Genomic DNA, 21,207 nt, shown 5'->3' with positions numbered 1-21,207 from the left:
TATATATGAATGAACATGGCAGTTTTTCATGTAATAGATTTTATTCAGTAATACTTGCTAAGGCACTATGGAGTGCTGGGTGCTTAATACACAGTGGAAATACAGCAAGGTAACAGACCTCCGCCTTTTTTGAGTTTACAATCCACAGACACAACAACAGACAGGTTGCACGGTTTGAGTGTCTGCACTGGAAAAGTATTGAGTCATTGAAAGGCTGCCTAAAGCTTCCCAAGGGAAGTGAGCTCTAAACTGAAACCTAAAGAATGAATAGGAGTTGAGGAGGCAAAAGCATGGAAGTGAGGAACTGAAGCAAACTTGTGTGTTTGTATGTGCACACAAATACATGTGCATGTGTGTGTCTGTAAATGCATGTATAAGTGCATGTGTCTAGAAGGTGGGCTCCTAGGGAGAGATGAAACTGGATTTTTCAGGATCTTGAGAATATCACAAAGGCCACAAATATTGAATCCTAAGGTTAATGGTGGTCACTGAATATTTGTGAGCAGGGAAAAAATTAAGATCATATAATCCAGGATCATTGCTCTGACATTGGTTGAAGCATTAATAGGTGAAGGAAATATGAGAGGTATGGAGTTCCAAAAAGAGGCTCTAGCTCCAGAGGGAGGATGTCCCGGGGCAAGTTGGGACAGAAATGTATACAAATGTAGGGCTATAGATTCCAGAAATCTTTATGTGTTAGAATTCATAAGCCCTGGTGAATGCCTGGATTTCTGAGGGGTTAGGGAAGGCAAAGATGATTCCCATTCTTCTTTAAAAAGATTAATATTTTCCATCAAAGTGTGTCCTGTTCTTTTGGTTGTACTAACAGGAACCATGAAGAGATTTATGTAACTGCTTGTTACTTAAATTAATGATTAACTTTTGTTGAGCAACTATTTTGAGCCAGGCATGGGATATTTCATTTAGTCCTCATAACTTTCCATGAGGTAAGTGCTATTATCAGTCCACCTTCAGATGAAGAAAATAAGCTAAATAATTTGCCTAAAGTCACACAGGTCAAAAGTGGAAAAGCCTGTGCATGACCCAGCCTTCTCTCTTTCTCTCTCTCTCTCTCTCTCTCTGTCTCAATACCTCACATTATTATGATGACTTCTGTTAGCAAAACTGAAAGAGAACCCAATAAAATTAGAAAAATATTTTAAACCTAAAGCAAGTTTGCCCATTGGAAGATGGGTAGTTCATTCAAAAGAATGTTAAAGGCCCAATATCTTAGAAATTGTCAATTAATGTAAGTAGGGCAGAACTTTACAATTACATATCAGTTTTGTTTTTTCTTCTTTTTGAAATGTGACTGAAATTGCCAATTTTTAAAGTGTCATTCCTTTAAGCCAAATCCTTCCCATTCCATATTTTTTCTAACAGACAAATTTGAAGCTGGGAAGGAAATTTGAAGGAGGAAGTCACTGCTGTTGTTAAGCTCCTAGAATTTTCCCAAGTATAATTCAGTTTGTAAATTGCTTTTATAAATTAGACTGTTTTAAAAAATTTTCCTGATGTAAATAAAATGGTGTATTTTATACGTTATTTAATAGGATTGAATCTACTTATCTCAAGGATGTACTACAGTCCAAAAGGACTAGTTTTCTTCATAAAAAGTTATAAGAGTTGTATGTTGTGGATTCTGAAATATGTACAAGAAGAATAGCTGTATGATTGGAATATGGTTTCCAACTTTTCTACAGTGAAAAGTAGTTTAATAATTTAAAAATCACTTTCAAACAATTGTTATTGTTTCAAACAACCTTGGCTCATCTACAAACTAGGTAACATATTTCAGTTTGTGGGGCTCTGTTTTGAAGAAATTGTTGAGTAATCAGTCTGTTTTTACATATTTCCCTAATTAGAGGCTAATCTATTTTTAAGGGGAAACGTCAAATGCATTTTGGAAGCCGCTATCATATGAGGGAGCAACAAAGAGGTGAAAATGCTAAAAAGTGTGAAACCGAGCACTTTTCATCCTCTACATGATTGTGGGCATATGATTACTAGGACAGTGTTTCACAGTCCTTCACTAGGACAGGTGAAGAGTGGGTGCATTCACATTCTCTCTTTACACCTCTTTGAGGTTAGTAAAATTCACAGTGTTGCACACTTAATGAAGACCTTACTGTCTGCTGGTTACTGGCTTACTCAACCAGTATGACTGATCACTTCTTTTGCTTCAAGAACATTGCTAAGTGCCGGGAACACAGTGAGGAGCAAAAAATTCAGGGTTTGCCCACAAAGTGCTCACAGCCAGATTTATGTATATTCTCATTAATCTCACAAAAATCTTACAAAATGGCCATTAAGATTCAGACAGATTAAGTGCCTTGCTCATGACTCCAGAGTTAGATTTGGATCCCCCATTCCCATCCCTACTGCACTACCTAATACTGGTTCCTATGGGTTTAGTGACACATCACCAGGAATTCATTGTGAGATCCCTAAATGTCCACACTTGTAGAGTCTGAATCACAAGGGGATGAAGCCTGTTTCTAGGGCCTGGATAAAACCTTTGGGGCATCTACACAGAGTTGTCAAGTCCTCTTTCCCACGTCCCTACAAGCCTGAATTTTTTAAATGTATAGATGCTTATTAAAATTATAATTTCCCATATTTTCTGATTGTGAAATGGTAGATAAATTGATCAACGTTTAACCTTTCTCTTTTTGGGGGGTTAAGGTGCCCCTGCTGTGTTTGCCTAAGCACACTCTTAGTCTGCCACTGATGACCCAGCACCAGTCCTGCCCAGATTTAGCAGCTTATGCTTACAAGGTTTCCTTCAGATAATGAGGCCCTTCTGCTTTGCCTCGGTATGTTTTTATCATCAACTCATGTAATTGGATATTATGACAAGGAAGCAACTAAGATCCTTCATTCTTTTAATCTGATTCCTATATTCAGTGTAAGAATCATTTCATCTTTCTTTCTTTTGTTCATTCATTTCACTTTTATTGAGTGCCTGTCATGTGTTTAGCAATTTGCCAGATATAAGATATAAATGAAAAATGCAATTCTTACTCTCTAGCATCTCAGAGTTTAGACAGGTAGGTAGAGAGGATACTAAAAAAAATATTTTTTTAAAAATATAAGGGACATGAGAAGGGTATATAAGAGTGCTATGGAAAGGAGGAGGGAAAACCAATCCAGCCCTGGGGATTGCTGGGCGCATTGGGAGAGGGAGACTCTTCTGGAGAGGAAATGATGTCTTCTTAAAACCCACTGTTGGTGGGAATGTAAATTGATACAGCCACTATGGAGAACAGTATGGAAGTTCCTTAAAAAACTAAAACTAGAACTACCATATGACCCAGCAATCCCACTACTGGGCGTATACCCTGAGAAAACCATAATTCAAAAAGAGACATGTACCACAATGTTCACTGCAGCAGTATTTACAATAGCCAGAACATGGTAACAACCTAAATGTCCATTGACAGATGAATGGATAAAGAAGAAGTGGCACATATATACAGTGGAATATTACTCAGCCATGAAAAGAAACAAAACTGAACTATTTGTAGTGAGGTAGATGGACCTAGAGCCTGTCATACGGAGTTAAGTAAGTCAGAAAGAGTTAAAAAACACCATATGCTAACACACAAAATAAGGTTCCGAAGAACCTAAGGGCAGGACAGGAATAAAAATTCAGTCGTAGAGAATGGACTTGAGGACACGGGGAGGGGGAAGGGTAAGCTGGGACAAAGTGAGAGAGTAGCGTTGACATATATACACTACCAAACGTAAAATAGGTAGCTAGTGGGAAGCAGCTGCATCACACAGGGAGATCAACTCCGTGGTTCTTTGTGACCACCTAGAGGGGTGGGTGAGGGAGGGTGGGAGGGGGATGCAAGAGGGAGGGAATATGGGGATATATGTATACATATAGCTGATTCACTTTGTTATACAGCAGAAGCTAACACAACATTGTAAAGCAATTATACTCCAATAACGATGTTAAAAAAGAAAAAAACCCATTAAGTAATGAACAGGCCAGTTAAGGAAAACTGTATTCTAGGCAGAGAATGCCAAGGCAACAGCCCAGGAGCATGGAATAATGGCTATTTTTGGCCCAATGGCACTTACTACTCTCAAGTCCTAATTTTGTGATCTACAGTTACATAAATGGTCATGCAGAATAGGTGCTAATGGGGAGCTGTGCCATCCTCTGTCTTCTCTCAGCATTTACTGCAAGCCTCTGGTGATACTCTTGTCTCACTGTATTAAAGTTATCTATTAAAGTAGTGTCTCTTTAAGTCACACATGTTCTGCAAGAGCGAGGACCAGTCTTTTTCATCATTTCCTCAGCTATGCGTGTCAGTTGGTGGCATGAAGCAGACACTTAACAGATATCCAAATAGAATTAATTTTTCTAACAAATTTTTTCCCCAATGACTTACCAAATGGTTCTCTTTAACAAGAGAAATTTAGATTGAACTTATCAGAGTTAAAGCATCAAAAACTAACTCTCACTAACTTTTCAGAGTTTTCTAACTAACTTTTCCATGGTGTAGCTACCACAAAAAATGGAGGTTCCTGCAAAAATTAAAAATAGAACTACCATATGATCTAGCCATCCGACTCCTGAGTATATATCCAAAGAAATGAAAACAGGATCTTGAAGAGATACTTTCATCCACATGTCCATTGCAGCATTATTCACAATAGCCAAGATATGGAAAGAGCCTAAGTGTCCACTGATGGAAGGATGAATAAAGAAGATATGGTTTATATATACAATTTAATATTATTCAGCCATGAGAAAGAAGGAAATCCTGCTGCTTGTGACAATATAAATGGACCTTGAGGGCATTATGCTGAGTGAAATAAGCCAAACAGAGAAAGACAAATATTCTGTATTTTGGATGGATACCAAGTCACTCAGAAAGTTGATAGGAAGGCTGGAGATTAAGCTTGGAGGACAAGACTGCTGAAATCACAGCCAAAGATCCCCTATTATACCAGTTAACTTGTCTTCAGGGGCTCCACTGGCTTTGTGGCCACTTGACACTACACTGCTTTTGCTCACTGATACTGTTTCCTTTCATGTACCTTGATACAGATTTAAAGTCCCAAGTGAAACATCCTAGATCTCAGACTCTGCTCCGGCTGCCAGGGGAAAGGGAGAGGGACCATCTTCCCTCCTTGGAAGAGGTGAGTCCTGCCCCTGAACAGGATCCATACCATGGAACAGGTGCCTAGATGAGGACGACGGTTTGATCTTAGGCTGCCAAAGAAACAAAAATGTCCACCAAACTGACTGAAAGGTTTCTGAGTCATCGTTCCAAAGGATGGCCTTCTGTAAAATTTTTAAAATACAAATAAGATAGATTCCTGGCTGTCTGAAGTCGTTTAGATAATAGTTCCTCCATGAAGCAGAGACAGATTGAAATACAATACATCCTCACACGGCTATCATCTCCTGAAATGCTAGAAATACCTTTGTGTCAAAGTCTTATTAGAAGCCCAAGAGCTGGAATTTAGAATGACATTCCTCTCCACCCACTCTGCCCCGCCAACCCCCCAACCATGATTTTGCTACAAGAAGTTGGTCAGAAGATGCATTTCCTCTATCAAGTTGGTTGTCTCTTGTTTGTGACTGATACTATACACAGTTTCACAAAAATAATGTGTGAAAACAGTTTTCAAAAATGCACACTGTGTGTATAAAAAGAAAACCAAAAGTATGGTTACCACTTTGTAGTGCCTATTGAATTTGTCAGTGAATGGAAATCTAATTGCTATCCATTTCTACTGAAGCCTTCTATGAACCTTACATTTCCATTAAATAGAGAACTCAGGTATAGCAATATGGTGTTCATGTTGAAATAGTAAAAAACATTACTGACTAGTTGTTTAAAAATTTATACTTCCTCTTGACAGATGGTTAGAGGAAATAACACAAAATATCATTCATGTCAACAAAGGTAAAAGGAACATATTTTCTGAAATGTTACAAATAGCTCCCTGGTTTTGAATGATGACTACTAATTATTCTCCTATTCTTCATTTATAATCACAGAAACTCTTCTTCAACACCTGCTGTTATTACCATGGGATTGGCATAAAAATATTGTCACTTGCAGGGCTGAATTTAAGGACTGAGGGACCCACAGCTTGGGTTAGAGGGATCAGACCTAAACTGCACTTGTTGCAGAAAAATCTATTCAACACTCCATCCAATGGCAAGAACAAATAATATTGTATTTTTATAAACTTGGTAACAATGTTCATGATTAGTTCCCCTCCTCCTTCTCCTTCTTGTTTTTCTTCTTCAGTGATGTGAATGACCAGTATCCTTTTGATGAGTTGGTCAGTCTGTTTTTTAATGATTTTGTATTTTCTTTTGATGAATATTTGTCAAAAGAAAGGGGCAGTTCAGATAATGAGATTTACAGTTAATAAGGTAAAATCACCAAAAGATGTTAGATTAATATTTCTAAAGTACAGCTCTAATCAATATCTGCCCTTAGTCTAAAGTCTTTCACGTCTCTACCTAATTAAGTCTAGAGTTCTGGACTTCAAATGTCTTCAAGCCTGTCTTCTGATATTTTATTCTGTCCTGTATGTATAGTACAGATCAGTTCAGTGGTTCTTAATCTTGGCTCTACAACATAATCACCTGGGAAGCTTTTCTTTTTTAAACACTGATGCCCAGGTGCAGCTGCATGCTAATTGAATATGAACGTGGAGATGAAGTTCAGGTATCAATTTGTTTTTTCTGTGTTTTTTTTTTTTAAAAAACTCCTTATTTTTGTTATCTATTGTCACAAAACAAACCCATACCAAGACTTATTTGTATAAAACAGTAACCATTTTATTATGCTCCTGAATTCTGTGGGTTAAGAATTTAGACAAGGCATGGCACTGATGGTGTGTCTCTGCTCTACGATATTTGAGATCTTGGCTGAGACAACAAAAATGGCTAGGTGTGTCTCAAACAGCTATGTGCTGGAATCATCTAGAGGCTTCTTTATTCACTTTTCTGCCACTTAGGCTGAGATGACTCAAAGGCTGAGTTCAGATAGTACTGTTAGCCAGGGTGTCTACTCTGCTCCTCCATACAGCTTGGGCTTCCTCAAAGCATGGTGGCTCAAGGTAGTTGGATTTCCTATAGGAATCCCAGGACTCCAGGAGCAAATATTCCACTGAAAAAAGGTGGCATTGTGATGCTTTTTATATACCTAGACTCAGAAAGCATAGCATCACTTTTGCTGCATTTTATTCATTGAAGCAGTCACAATCCTTCAGATTCAAGGGGAGGGGACTCACGTCTCTACAGGAAGAATGTCAATGAAATTGTGGCCATAACAAAAGTTGCCATACACCCTCTGGTAATTCCAATGTGCAGCCAAAGTTGAGAAGAGCTGGATCCATTTCTTGCAAATACTGATCTACAGAGCAGGGCTGGGACTTGGGTGAGGCGAATGAGATACCTAGGGTGCAAAGGCAGTCACTCTCAGGATCATGCAAGTGCAGGGTAACACCTCCTTACATTTTGTGCCCAAGGCCATTTATCGGTCTCACCCTAGTCTTGCCCCTGCTACAGAGCACCAGTGTATGAATCATGGGTGAAAGAAGGACTTAGATTCTTGGGTCTCATACTTTGATATTCTGATTCAGGAAGCCTGTGATGTAGACTGGGATTCTGTATGTTTTCAGAGATTCCAGTAGACTAATTACAGATTTCCATGTACTTTCCTGGGTGTCATGCCTTTGCTCATGCTGTTCCCTCTACCTGGAATGACCTTTCCTTCTATTCTATCAACTATGGAATATCTACCAATTTTTAAGATCTAAGATCAGGAGTATTTCAAATACTACCTCTTTTATCAGGCCTCTCTTGGTCCCATAAGCTAAATTATAAACTGTTCCTCCTAAGAAACCCGTAGCACTTTTTTATATGCCTTAAGGAACTCACATTTTGTCCTGGTAGTTTGTGCACTTGTCTTATAGAAAGAACATGTTCTCTTTTCTTGGAGGCCACCAAACGGAGATCTGGATCCACCCCATCAATTCTCACAGGCAGAGTCTTGTCTGAAAAAGAGTGCTATTTTCTTTGACTCATCTTGCTTTGAGACAGTTCAACTTTGTAACCCACACAGCAACTGGTATGTACTGTGCACATTTTAGAAGCACAGTGGATATCTATCCTGATGGAAGGTGAGATTACCATTTTTGCAGACCTCAAATGTTGAATAATTGCCCTCGCTTACATTCTTAAGCATAGATAGGTATTGCATCCTTTATTGTGACTTCACCTTTGGAAAACTTGCTTGAACATTACCTGACAGTCTTTTCCCCATAGAGAACTTTTTTTTTTTTTTTTTTGATGCTCAATGTATGCAGAGTCCATACCCTTGACGATGGCACTACCACATTTAAGCCACAGAACCCTTTGAGGTAAGCACTGCTATTGTGATTCATTTTCCTGATGAGGAAAACCGAGGCTAAATGATTTAGTAACTTGCTAGATCACAAAATGACAAATTACCCAGGGCAGGTTCTCAACCTGGGCATCCAAGATTCCAAAAATGTATGATTTTATCCTCACACTAATCCAGCCCCTCTTTGGTTGGTGGTATCCATTTACCGGTCTTTGGGGAGGGTAGGAAAGACAGGTGCACTTGTTCAAAAGCAAAGTTGGCGAAACCTCTTGGAATCTCTCTAACTCATACGATTTCTACCCGGGGTGAGCTTAGGGGCGTCCTTACTTTGTGCTCTTGCTTCTCAAGACACCTTTCCATCTGTTTTCCCTCTCTGCCTGGGCTACCTCCTTTCTCGCTGCATGTGGGACTGTTATGGAGTGGGCAGATACCTCAGTGTTACATTCAGCCAAGGCCGATGGCGGTGCAGGAAGGGGGGGGCGGTCAGAGTCCGCTCCCCCACAAAGTGGAGCAGCGCTTTGCTACGTGCAGGGATGAGACTGATCTAGTCGCTGCAGCCAAGGGAAGTGGGGGAGGCGCGAGTCAGAGCGCGTGGGAGCGCGGGGGGACAGAGGTAAGGAAGGGGAGAGCGAGCCAGAGAGAGACAGGAGTGAGGCTCGCCGGGAAGCGAACACCAGCTCCGGATCCCGAGCCCAGCAGCGGGCGGGGCAGAGACGGCAGTGCGGCATCCTTTGCCTGAGTCTGTGCAGCCGTCAAGCTCCACTCCCGCTCCCGGCCATCAGGGCTCCCAAGAATGGAGGATTCCCGGGAGACGTCGCCGTCCTCCAACAACTCCTCGGAAGAGCTCAGCTCTGAGCTGCAGCTGTCAAAGGGCATGTCAATCTTCCTCGAAGTAAGTACAGAGGGAAGGTGTTAGATCAGTGCCCCTCCCCGCCCCCACCCACCGCCATCGTCTTTTTTCTTACTCGGGAGGAGGGGTGTCGGCCCAGGAGCTGATCAGCCAGTGTTTTGCCCCCAGAACACCGGAGAGAACTACCTTCTACTTCGCTTCCCTCTCTCCCTGGTAAACCACCCAGTTAAATGCTGGAGAAATGACCACCACTCAACTTGTAAAAACGGCTGTCCCAGACCTAAAACCTGGGACTTAACAACCCTTAATAAATTCCCAAAGTTAAATTTCTCAACAGCCTGGATTCCAATAGGGACTAGGTTTGTAAATACAACAGTCTCCATAGGGGTGGGGGGAGTTGTCCCAACTCATCTCTAATGTGCTCTGTTTGCAGCACCCACCTCGCAGATTCTCTGTGGTGACCAAGGGAATCGGTAGAAGTGGCAATGCCTCACCTCCTCCTTCAGCCCCCTAGAAAACACTTTGAAACATATTTGTTTTTCATTTTTACCAGCGGTGGCCAAGATCTCTTTCATAATGATCCTTTTTTCACTGCCATATCCTATTTTTCCATTTTCCTGCTCTGTTTTTGGCCTTCTGTACCTCTCCAAATTGTAATTACTGTCATTATCTTCACCAATTCAAGCATTTAGCTGTTCTTCTTTTGGTCCTCTCCCTGGCTTCGGTATTGATTCTCTTCCTCCATTTCTCTGCTGTTGATGATCAGTTTTGTTCATTCTTTATTTCCCTTTCTCTGATACTTTTCTGCCTTCATGCAATGGTTTCTATCTCTATAGCAGTTTTATTTCTTATTTGTTTCTCGATTTTGCTTTACTCTCCTTCCTGCTGGTCTCTATATTTCTCACCCTTTTGTTCAGTTCTTTTCTCTGCCTTTAGGTTTTGTGGTTTTCCTATCCCTCAGTTTCCTGCGGGGCACCCAGCTCTCTCAGCCTCTCAGTTGTCACATTCATGCTGTCCCCTGAGGTAGTTTCTGGCTCAGTGGGGACAATTCTGGCATGATAAAAGATGGGCAAAGGGCAATGAAGAGTGATTCTTGCTCTTTCCTCTAACCTTCTCTGAGTTATCATTTCTTATTAAAATCAAGGTGAGGGGGCCAGAGGCCAAATACATTTATTTATTTGTGGAGCAATGAAAATATGAGGAAACCAAATTATTAGTATCATGATGGTGAAGCAGAAATTATGAATATAAGGGACAGGAGGCAAGGAGCCCTCCCAAGTTTATTTTGAATGGATTAGCTTGAATTTTTTAATTGGGAGAGAAACCCCTATCAATAATTAAACCTAGTGTAAGGCAAAAATATAGATAAGGTTCAACTTTGTTTCCTAGCAGCCTTCTCTTCTCATCACCATGCAGCTACAATTGGGGATACAGGCATTCTGGGCAGGCCATCTTCTTCCCACCAATACACATGTGAGATTCCAATTTCTTCCACTCAATAGGATTGTTAATACCTCATTCTTAATGAGGTATTAACAATACTAATGAGCACTCATCTCTGCTTAGTTTGGGTCAATCAGATGATGTTATTGGTGCTAATGGTTAAACTGGCTGATATTATTCCTTTTAAGTCTTGCCATTCAAGGCAAAAAAGCCTCTGAGGAACTAAGCAGGTAGAAGGAGGAGGCACACAGCACACCAGAGAAGGAAATCCTCAAGGACAGAGAGTCAGGACCCCTGAAAATCATCTCAGTTATAAGGTTGATGGCTAAACTGCCATGAAGTTGATTCAGAGAGAGAAAGAGGGGCTTCCATTCATTCTGAGCTGATCTTCAGCCTGTACCTGAAGGATAACAAGTGCTTCCCTAAGACTTTTTTATTTTTCTGAAAAAAAGTGTATTTAATTTATTTAATTAATTTATTTTTAATTTTTCTTCCAGTTTTATTGAGATATAATTTACTTACAGCACTATATAAGTTTAAGGTGTACAGCATAATGTACACCTTAATATATCCATAATGTACACTTACGTACATCATGAAATGATTACTGCAATAAGTTTAGTGAACATCCATCATCTCGTATAGATACAAAATTTAAAAAATAGAAAGAAATTTTTCCTTGTGATGAAAACTCTTAGGATTTACTCTTTTAACAACTTTCACATATAACATACAGTGTTGTTGATTATATTTATCATGTTGTTCATCATATTCCTAGTACTTATGTATATTATAACTGGAAATTTGTACGTTTTGACCACCTCCTCCAATTTCTTCTCCTCCACCCCTGCCTCTGGTGACCACAAATGTGACCTCTTTTTCTATGAATTTGTTTGTTTGTTTTTTAATATAATTGACTTATACCACTATGTTAGTTCCTATTTAACAACACAGTGAACTGATATTTCCATATATTTCAAAATGATCACCATGATAAGTCTAGTTAAGATCTGTCATACAAAGATATTACATAGTTATTGACTGTTTCCCCACATTGTAGATTTCATACCTGTGACTCATTTATTTTGCAACTGAAAGTTTGTACCTCTTAAACTCCCTCAGTTATTTTTCTTTCCCCCATCCCTCTCTCCTCTGTCAATCACCTTTTTGTTCTCTGTATCTATAACAGTCTCTCTTTTTTTATGCTTGATCATTTGTTTTGTTTTATAGATTCTACATATAAGTGATATCATACAGCATTAATCTTTCTCTGCCTGACATATTTCACTTAGCATAATACCCTCTAGGTCCATCCACTGGTCACAAATGGCAAGATTTCATTCTTTTCTTTATGGCATATATTTTTATATTGCATATATATACCACTTCTTCTTTATCTATTCATCTATTAATGGCCACTTAGGTTGGTTCCACATGTTGGCTATTGTAAATAATGCTGCAATGAACATAAGGGGGCATATATCTTTTCTAATTAGTGTTTTCTTTTTCTTCAGATAAATACACAGGAGTAGAATTTCTGGATCATATGATAGTTCTATTTTTAATTTTTTGAGGAATCTTCATACTGTTTTCCATAGTGGCTGCACCAATTTACATTGTCACCAATAGTGCATGAGGGTCCCCTTTTCTCCACATCCTCTCCAATACTTGTATTTGTTGTCTTTTTTGATAATAGCCAACCTAACAGGTGTGAGGTGATATTTCATGGTGGTATTGATTTGCATTTCCCTGATGATGAGTGATGTTGAGCATCTTTCCATGTGCCTGTTGATCATCTATATGTCTTCCTTGGAAAAAAGTTTATTAAGATCTCCTGCCCAGTTTTTAATTGGGTAATTTGTTTTTTGGTGTTGAGTTGTACAACTTCCTTGTATATTTTGCATATTAACCCCTTATCAGATATGTCATTTGCAAATATCTTCTCCCATTCAGTAGATGGAGTTTTTGTTTTGTCAATAGTTTCCTTGACAGTGCAAAAGCTTTTAAGTGTGTAGTACCATTTGTTTACTTTTGCTTTTGTTTCCCTTTACTGAGTAGACATATTCAAAAAAATATTACTAATAGTGATGTTAAAGTGTGTACTGCCTATATTATCTTCTAGAATTTATATAGTTTCAGTCTTACATTTAAGCCTTTAATTCATTTTGAATTTATTTTTGTGCATGGTATGAAAGAATAGTCCAATTTGATTCTTTTGTATGTAGTTGTCCAGTTTTCTCAACACTTTTTTTTTTTTTTGGCCGCACCATGCAGCTTGCGGGATCTTATTTCCCTGTCCAGGGATCAAACTCAGGCCCCAGAAGTGAAAGCACTGAGTCTTAACCACTAGACCACCAGAGAATTCCCTTCAACACCATTTATTGAATAGGCTTTTTCCTCATATATATTCTTGCCTCCTTTGTGGTAGATTAATTGGCCATATAAGTGTAGGTTTATTTCTAGACTCTATTCTGTTCCATTGATCTATGTGTTTGTTTTTGTGCCAGTACAATACTGTTTTGATTACTGTGCCTTTGCAGTATAGTTTAAAATCAGGAAGCATGATACCTCCAGCTTTGTTCTTTCTCAAGATTGTTTTGGTTATTTGTGGTCTTTTATGTTTCCATACAAATTTTAGAATTATTTTTTCTAGTTCTGTGAATGCCATTGGTATTTTGATAGGGATTACACTGAATCTGTAGATTACCTTTGGTTTTAACAATATTAATTGTTAATATTAATTGTTAACATTTTAACAATATTAATTTTTCTAATCCATAAACATGGTATATCTTTTCATTTGTTTATGTTGTCCTCAATTTCTTTCATCAGTGTTTTATAGTTTTCTCAGTACAGGTTTCTTACCTCCTTAGGTTTATTCCTAGGTAATTTATTCTTTTTCATGTCATTGTAAATGGGACTGTTTTCTTACCTTCTCTATTAGATAGTTCACTGTTAGTGTATAGATATGCAACAGATTTCTATATATTAATTTTGTATCCTGGAAATTTGCCAAACCCATAATGTGTTCTAGTAGTTTTTTTGTGATATATTTAGGATTTCCTATATATAATATCATGTCATCTGTGAACAATGACAATTTTACTTCTTCCTTTTTTGTGTCAGCCTGCTGGTGGGCAGGGCCAGGGCCCAGGGTGTCCTGGGGTTGGTGCTAGCCTGCTGGTGCATGGGGTTGGTGGACACTTAGGTCACTTCCATATCTTGGGAATTGTAAATAATGCTTCTATGAACATTGAGCTGCATGTATCTTTTTTAATTAGTGTTTTTGTTTTTTTCAGATATATACCCAGGAGTGGAATTGCTGGGTCATATGGTAGTTCTACTTTTATTTTTTTGAGAAATCTCCATTACTATTTTCCACAGTGGCTGCACCAATTAATATTCCCACCAACAGTATACAAGTGTTCCCTTTTCTCCATATCCTTGCCAGTATTTTTTATTTGTGCCCTTTTGCATAATAGCCATTCTGATCGGTGATATCTCATTGTAGTTTTGATTTGCATTTCCTTGATGATTAACAATGTTGAGGATTTTTTCAAGTGCCTGTTAGCCATCTGCATTTCCTCTTTGGAATAATGTCTATTCAGCTCTTCTGCCCATTTAAAATTTTTTTTTTGATGTTGAGTTGTATGAGCTATTTATGTATATAGTTATTAATCTTTTATCAGTCATATCATTTGCAAATATTTTCTCCCAGTGAGTATTTTCTTTGCAATATGGTAAAGGGACATTTTCTTTTGTACTGTTATAACATAGCTGTGTATTATATTATCCAGATTTTTTTCTAGCAGTATACAGTATCAGTTAGGGCTAATTTGATTGCTGTTAGCAGAAAAAAATAACCCAAACTATTTTAAGATTTTAAAAAATAACAATTTATTGACTCTTGTAATGAAAAGCAGAAATCATCTTTTCAGGATGGCTTGATCAGGGGCTCAGAGAGTGTCATCAAGATCCAGTTTCTCTCAGCCTCTGGATACTCCTTTCTTGAATGTTAGTTATTTCCAGGTTGTATATTATATTAACTTCCTAGGGCTTTTATAATAAAGTACTAAACAAATGGTGGTTTAAACAACAAAATTTACTCTCTCAGTTCTGGATGTTAGAGGGGTGAAATCAAGGTGTGGGTAGGACCATACTCCTTTTGAAGGCTCTAGGGGAGAATCTGTTCCATGCCTGTCTCCTAGCTTCTAGTGGTGACCATCAGCCCTTGGCATTCCTTGGCTTGCAGCTGTATCACTCCAATATCTGCCCCTGTTATCACATAGCCTTCTTCTTTGTGTCTCTGCATCTCTGAATTGCTCTCCTTATAAAGTCACCAACCATTGGATTTAGGGTCCAATCCAGGAAGGTCTTAGTTTGATTACAACAAAGACTGTATTTCCAAACAAGGTCACATTCACAGTTACTAGGGATTAGGACTTCAACACTTGTTTTGGGGCAATACAGTTCAACCTGTGACATATACAATTACAACAAAGCAGCTCCTTACCTATATTTTCCTAGGTTCAAAGTCAACAAAAGATAAAGTGTTTCTCTCTTGACAACTCAAGGAAAACCATGGCTTCATTGGCTTTATTGTGCTAATGCCTGAGTAATCATTGTAGCCAGAGGAGTATGACACTCTGTTTACTAGGCTTGAGTACTCTGCCCAACCCTGGAACACATGGTCCAAGACTGGAGGAAAGATTGGTTTCCCAGAAGAAAATTAGAAATCTTTACTAAAGATACTGGATGGTCAAGCAGTTCATATTCATCAAAGACAATTTAAGATAGTCCCAGATAATAAATTAACTCATAAAAATAAGATATACTATAGACGCAAGAGCTCTTATTTATCCACAATTTATTATTTTTGTTCCTGTTTATTCCCCGTGTTATTATATGATTGACTTACATTAAATAGCACATATTTAAAGTGAAAAGTTGATGCATTTTCACATATTTATATATATGTGAAACTTTTACCACAATCAAGAAAATAAATATATCTACCATCCTAAAAAGTTTCCTCATGCCCTCTTGCAATCCAGCCCTCTCTGCCCTTGCATTCCTACACAGCCCTTAATCTGCTTTCTGTTACTATTTGTATTTTCTAGAATTTTATATAAATGGAATAATATATCTTCTTTTGTGTCTAGGTTTTTTACTCAGCATAATTACTTTGAGATCTATCCAAGTTATTGTATGCATCAAGAGCTCATTCCTTTTTATTGCTCAGGAGTATTCATTGTATGGATACACCATGACTTGTTTGTCCATTCACTTGTTTATGGATATTTGGGTATTTTTAATTTTTTACTATTGTAAAGAAATATTTCAACTGGGAAAACTTTATTTTAAATTGGAATTTCTTTCATTTAATAATGGGTAAATTGTGTGGGAGTATAATGTTTGCTGCAATACTTACAAAAATGGTGATAAAATGTTTCCTTTTTCTTTTCCAGATACTGAGGAGAGCAGACAAAAATGGTAAGAGCAAAAATCTACAGTTTTTACTTATTAATCTCTTACTGTTTAGATCACTTTATATAGAATAATATGGAAGAGAGAGGGGAACCCAAGAAATTGACACGTAAAATGTCAGCTTCTTGTACCAGTAAGAGTTTCACGCGAGTTCATGGCTCCAGTTTAGGCGAGTTCATCAGAAGTTGACAGAGGTATCTGCATTTGACAGGAAGATGGAATTTATGCCTTTGAAGTGAGGAGCCATCATACTTGGGCTCTAGCTTTCCCTTTTGTGTTGTGCTTTAAACTAATTTTAAAGTAATAATAGCTTCTATTTGTTGAGTATCTACTGGGGTAAGTGCTTGGCATTCATTATTTCTTAGAGTTATCAAATATAGATCTGAGACTTGAAATTTAGTCTGTGTGACACCAAAGTCCAGGCTCTCAACATTGAACTTTATAGTGGCTTTGGGGCTACTACACTCTAAGATGGTTACCTGGAAGCATGTATTACAGACTTATCTCTACTCCATGGCTCTTGAGCATAGCTCTCCCAGTCGAATTGTATGCACTGTGAGTGATAATCTGTAGAGGCAGACAAGTAGTAGAAACCAGAAGGAAAAATTGTTTTGTCAAAAGAACTAAAGTTGAAATGATGCCTGCACAAAGTCCAATTATAAGCTGTCATAAGCAATATCTTTTGAATCCTTCATTCCACTATAAATTTTGTTCCACAGAATACCAAATCAGAGATTATTGAATTTATTCTGCTGCTGTAGCATAAGTACATAACACATAAGTATATAACAGAGCTATACTCTTGACAAGAGTTTCTTGACAAATTTAGGGTTCAAAAAGTCCTTTTCTTGAAATACAGTTTCTTATATATGGGGAGAAATTACAGGCAGAATCTAGATCTGACAGACATGTGTTGTAGCCTAGTTGCCCATTAAGCTGCCAGATCAAGGAAAGCTTGACTGATACTCAACACCTTGCCACACAACAGAAAAGATATAAATCTAAGGAGCAATAAAATAGTGCCCCAAATCCTGATAATATTTAACTGTGCCTACCCAATTAAATATTTTCTCAAACTATGTTGCAGTCAAAGGGTTTTTTTTTTCACTTGAACCACTTGATTAATTTTTAAGACAGACATAATGATGCTATCATCTTGTCTCCTCATTCTACTCATTGGCCTATGCCTGATATCTAGCTCCAGTGATGCTGAAAGCACAACTCAGTAGTCCATTTGTCTCCATGCTACCTGCCTCTACTTTGGTAGCCATTTTCAGCTCAGAAATACCTTGTCTCCCTCTCTACCTAAGATCCTAATTCTCTTGAGGTTACACTTTCCTTTCCTTGGACCCCAATGCTCTGATAGAGGGTCAGTATTACCTTTGTATCTATCACTTTTCTTTCCATCAAAACTTACCTCTTTGGCAGCCCACTATCATAACCCATGATATGGACTATGCACACAATTTAATGGATTTTAAGATAATTTCATATGTTATGCCATGTAGAGTGGTCATTGGCACTGGCAACCCCATGTGGTCCCATTCAGTTCCATGTTTCCTCACCTGTCTCATCCCCCCCATATGATACCTCTCCCCTTCTTGTTCTCTTTCCTAGTGCCCAATCCCAACGTGATGTCAAAGCTACCTGTCCTTCTGCTCTTGTTCCCACAATCTTCACCATGCATCCTCCTCTGCAGCCCTCTGAAGCACTTGGGGCTCCACGTGCCACACTTCTGTGGTATTGTCCCTGCTTTCATCTCCACCTACTCTGGCCTTTCAACCCTTAGTCAGCTTGAGAACTCTGAGGTATTTCTTACATTCTTGGTCAAAGGCACCTTATCTAGGAAGCACTCATCAACTCCACCAGACAGAGCCCCACCCTCTCTCTCCATACTTTGGCATGTATTGATTATTGCCCTTTGTGAGGACTAAAATTGTTTGTTGGTGATTCTACTTCTCTAAACCAAACATGCCTTTCTATGGTAAGGAACTTGTCTTATGAGTAGACACTATGCCTAGGCAATACTAGGTGCTCAATGGATATTTGTTTAATGAATTAATAATAATTAAGTACATTCTACTCCATTATCCATCTCCCTTCCATCTGTCCACTCTTCCCTCTGCCTTTCATCCCACTTTACTCTTCTCCCTCATTCTCAGTGTAAAGTGAGGGGAGGACAGGGTCAGGCAGGTATGGGTTTAAATCACAGCTATGCCACCTAGTAGCTGTGTGACTTTGGATAAGTAACAAACTCTGTACCCTCAGCTTTCTCATCTACAAAATAGAGATAATGACATCTACCTATGTCATGGAGTTTTAAATAATAAATGAGACAACATATGAAAATTTCCCAGGGCAGTGCATATCATATAGTAAGAATTTATACCTGCTCATTTTGCTGGTATTATTAGGATTAATGTGTTCAGTATACTACTGAAAGCCTGAGTTGTTTTTGTGTTGTGGTGCTTTGGAGACACTTGGTGACATTCTAGTCATTTTTATTTCAGTGGAGTTTAGTTGGAAAAGCAGACTGTTTACCATACAAGCAGAATTGAAAAACAGGAAAAGGATAAGGATTATCTAATGTAAATGAGAGGATATTAGCATAAAAAATCTTTCTGTACCATGTACTCATCACATTCTGTATTGGCAAATAAACAGGTGCTACATGTACTTCTCACATGATAGAATACCTTATGGACTGCATAATTGGTGATGGAATAACACAGGGAATAAGGGACTATAAGCAGTATGATAGATAGTGTGCCACAGTACAGATTTAATTTTGGAATCTATCTCACATGAAAGGGAAGCTTCTGGAGAAATTGGAAAAAATAATACATGATTAGAGAGATCTTGAGGGAGGGGTTGGTTGTTGTTTTTAAATCATAGACTAGGGTCCTAAACATAAAGATAGACCTTAAAATAGTATTGTATAACAGAGACACAAGTGCTTTGATCTAAAGAGCCAAAATTAAACACAGAAATGCAAAACTTACTTCCATGCAGGTCGAATGAAAATGGAAATGATAACATGGGCATTTGTAAAATGTACAAAAAGAAATTTTTTAACTTTCTCAAAGGGCAAAATAAAAAGGCTCATTGTAATGAATAATATCATCTAATTCCTCTTGTAGATGTGCATTTGCTAAGATCTGCTGCCATCCTTGATCTGGCTTTCTTGGTCAGCAAATAGGCAGGATGTATGAATGACACTTTTGATCCCAATATAATGACTGATCTCTTTAAGAGATCATTATAGTTCTCCTCAGTGGCCTTTAGACCACTCCAATAACCTGTACATTGTAAATCTGTGAGGGTAGAGATCATGCCTATTACACATAGCACCAGGCCCACAGTGGTGAGCCAAATGCCTGTCACAACATAGGTGCTCAATAAATATTTGTAACTTTATTTGTAAGAAGTGCATTACCAACAATTTGACCTTGAAAACTGAAGAAACTTAATCATATATATCAGTTAATCAAACTAAGCACTGTTATTGTTTATTTGTCATTTATTAATCAGTAGTATTTGTAAAATTTATTGAGGATATATTATGGGCTGTGCCCTACACTAGATGCTTTGTATATATTGTCTTCAGTTATTATGAAAAGTCTACAGAATAGCCAGTTTAGATTAGTGGTAAGAACACAGGCTTTAGTTTTATGACTTTGAGCAAGTTACTCAACTTCCCCTTGCCTCAGTTTCCTCATCTGTGAAAGAAGGGTAATATTACTTCTCTTATGCTTCTAAAACTCTTAGTCTTGATCTTGCATATAGTAGTAATTGTACAATATTTTTAGCTATTTTTAATATTTCTCCTTTTTTTAGGTGAAGCTCAGAGAGTTTAAATAATTTTTCTGGGTTATATTGTATGTTAACAGCAGAATTTTGAACTCAGGTTTATCTGACTCCAAATTTGGTGATCTTTTCAACTTTACTGTATATGCACATATATATGTACTTCAGTCTACAAATATATAAATATAATTATAACCTGAATTTGCAAAGAGCTTGAATATGATATTCTGATTTCCCAATGCACTAGTTTTCTTGACTTAATGCACTAATTTTCTTGGTAATATGAAAGAATTATGACTCTTTGAATGACTAATCTACTTCAAGAAAATAATGCTGGCATTAAAACCCCTGGTCTAAGAACAGTTGTTGTATATGTGTGTTTAGAAATATTTTGAAGATTTCATTGGATCATTATATAACTAATGTTATTAAATTAAATGAGAATTTCTAAGAGTCTTTTAATTTGGTTACCCAAAGTTTGGTTTATTCAGTTAAAATGTAAGAATATGACCTCAAGTAGAGGGGTGAAACAAAGGTTCTGGTACGTAGGAATATTTTTTTGAAGACAGAAACTTTCAGAGTACCATCGAGAGGCCAGATTCTATGTTTCCTGTGTATTAATAACAAGGCTGTCCTTTGACAAGAGCTGCTTAGTCAAGTTTCACTGGCCCCCCCACTGGATGCCATAGTCCCTCTGATCTTCTAATAAGGGATATGAGACACAAATAAAGATGACAAGATTAAGGACTGGGTGCTGTAAAGTAGGATTACTGGCATAAGGCTGATTTTCATTTTGTAATGCCTCACTATTTCTCAAACATTTTGGTGAAAATTAGTGAAACTGAGAATCAGATAGCTTATTACAGAGGAGGGTTCTCAGAGAGCTCTAGATTCATGTTTGCTCTCAGGCATAGGCAAACTTGCAAACTCTTCCTACACATCTGCCAGCTTGAAAGTCAAAGAAAAGTCTAATAAGAGTGATTCATTAAACAAACAAGCAAACAAGCATACAAAAAACACCTCATGCCCTTACAATGACCCTACTGGGAGAAGTGATTCATCAAGGAGTTCAATATGTGGGAGCGCACGAGTGAAAGTCCTGACTGTAATGATTTGTTTTAAATTAAAAAAAAAATTATTGAAGTATAGTTGATTGACAGTATCGTTCAGTTATACACATATATATATATTCTTTTTTTTTTTTTTTTTTTTTTTCGGTTTTTGGGCCCC

General features: G+C 37.9%; 1 protein-coding gene across 1 annotated transcript in view; it reads left to right on the top strand.

Annotated features, from left to right (window-relative positions):
- Positions 1-9,030: 9,030 nt before the first annotated feature.
- Positions 9,031-21,207, top strand: part of NECAB1 (N-terminal EF-hand calcium binding protein 1) — a 282,518-nt gene continuing 270,341 nt past the window's right edge. Inside the window, exons 1-2 of the mRNA XM_024760421.1 lie at positions 9,031-9,282; positions 16,152-16,176. Coding sequence (XP_024616189.1) covers positions 9,184-9,282; positions 16,152-16,176 — 124 coding nt within the window. The 5' untranslated portion in view covers positions 9,031-9,183. The remainder of the gene's footprint in view (positions 9,283-16,151; positions 16,177-21,207) is intronic.

This window comes from Neophocaena asiaeorientalis, unplaced genomic scaffold, assembly GCF_003031525.2.
Source record: "Neophocaena asiaeorientalis asiaeorientalis breed wild unplaced genomic scaffold, Neophocaena_asiaeorientalis_V1.1 scaffold320, whole genome shotgun sequence".
In the NCBI taxonomy this organism is placed as follows: Eukaryota; Metazoa; Chordata; class Mammalia; order Artiodactyla; family Phocoenidae; genus Neophocaena; species Neophocaena asiaeorientalis.
This window is presented reverse-complemented; position numbering and strand designations above follow the sequence as displayed.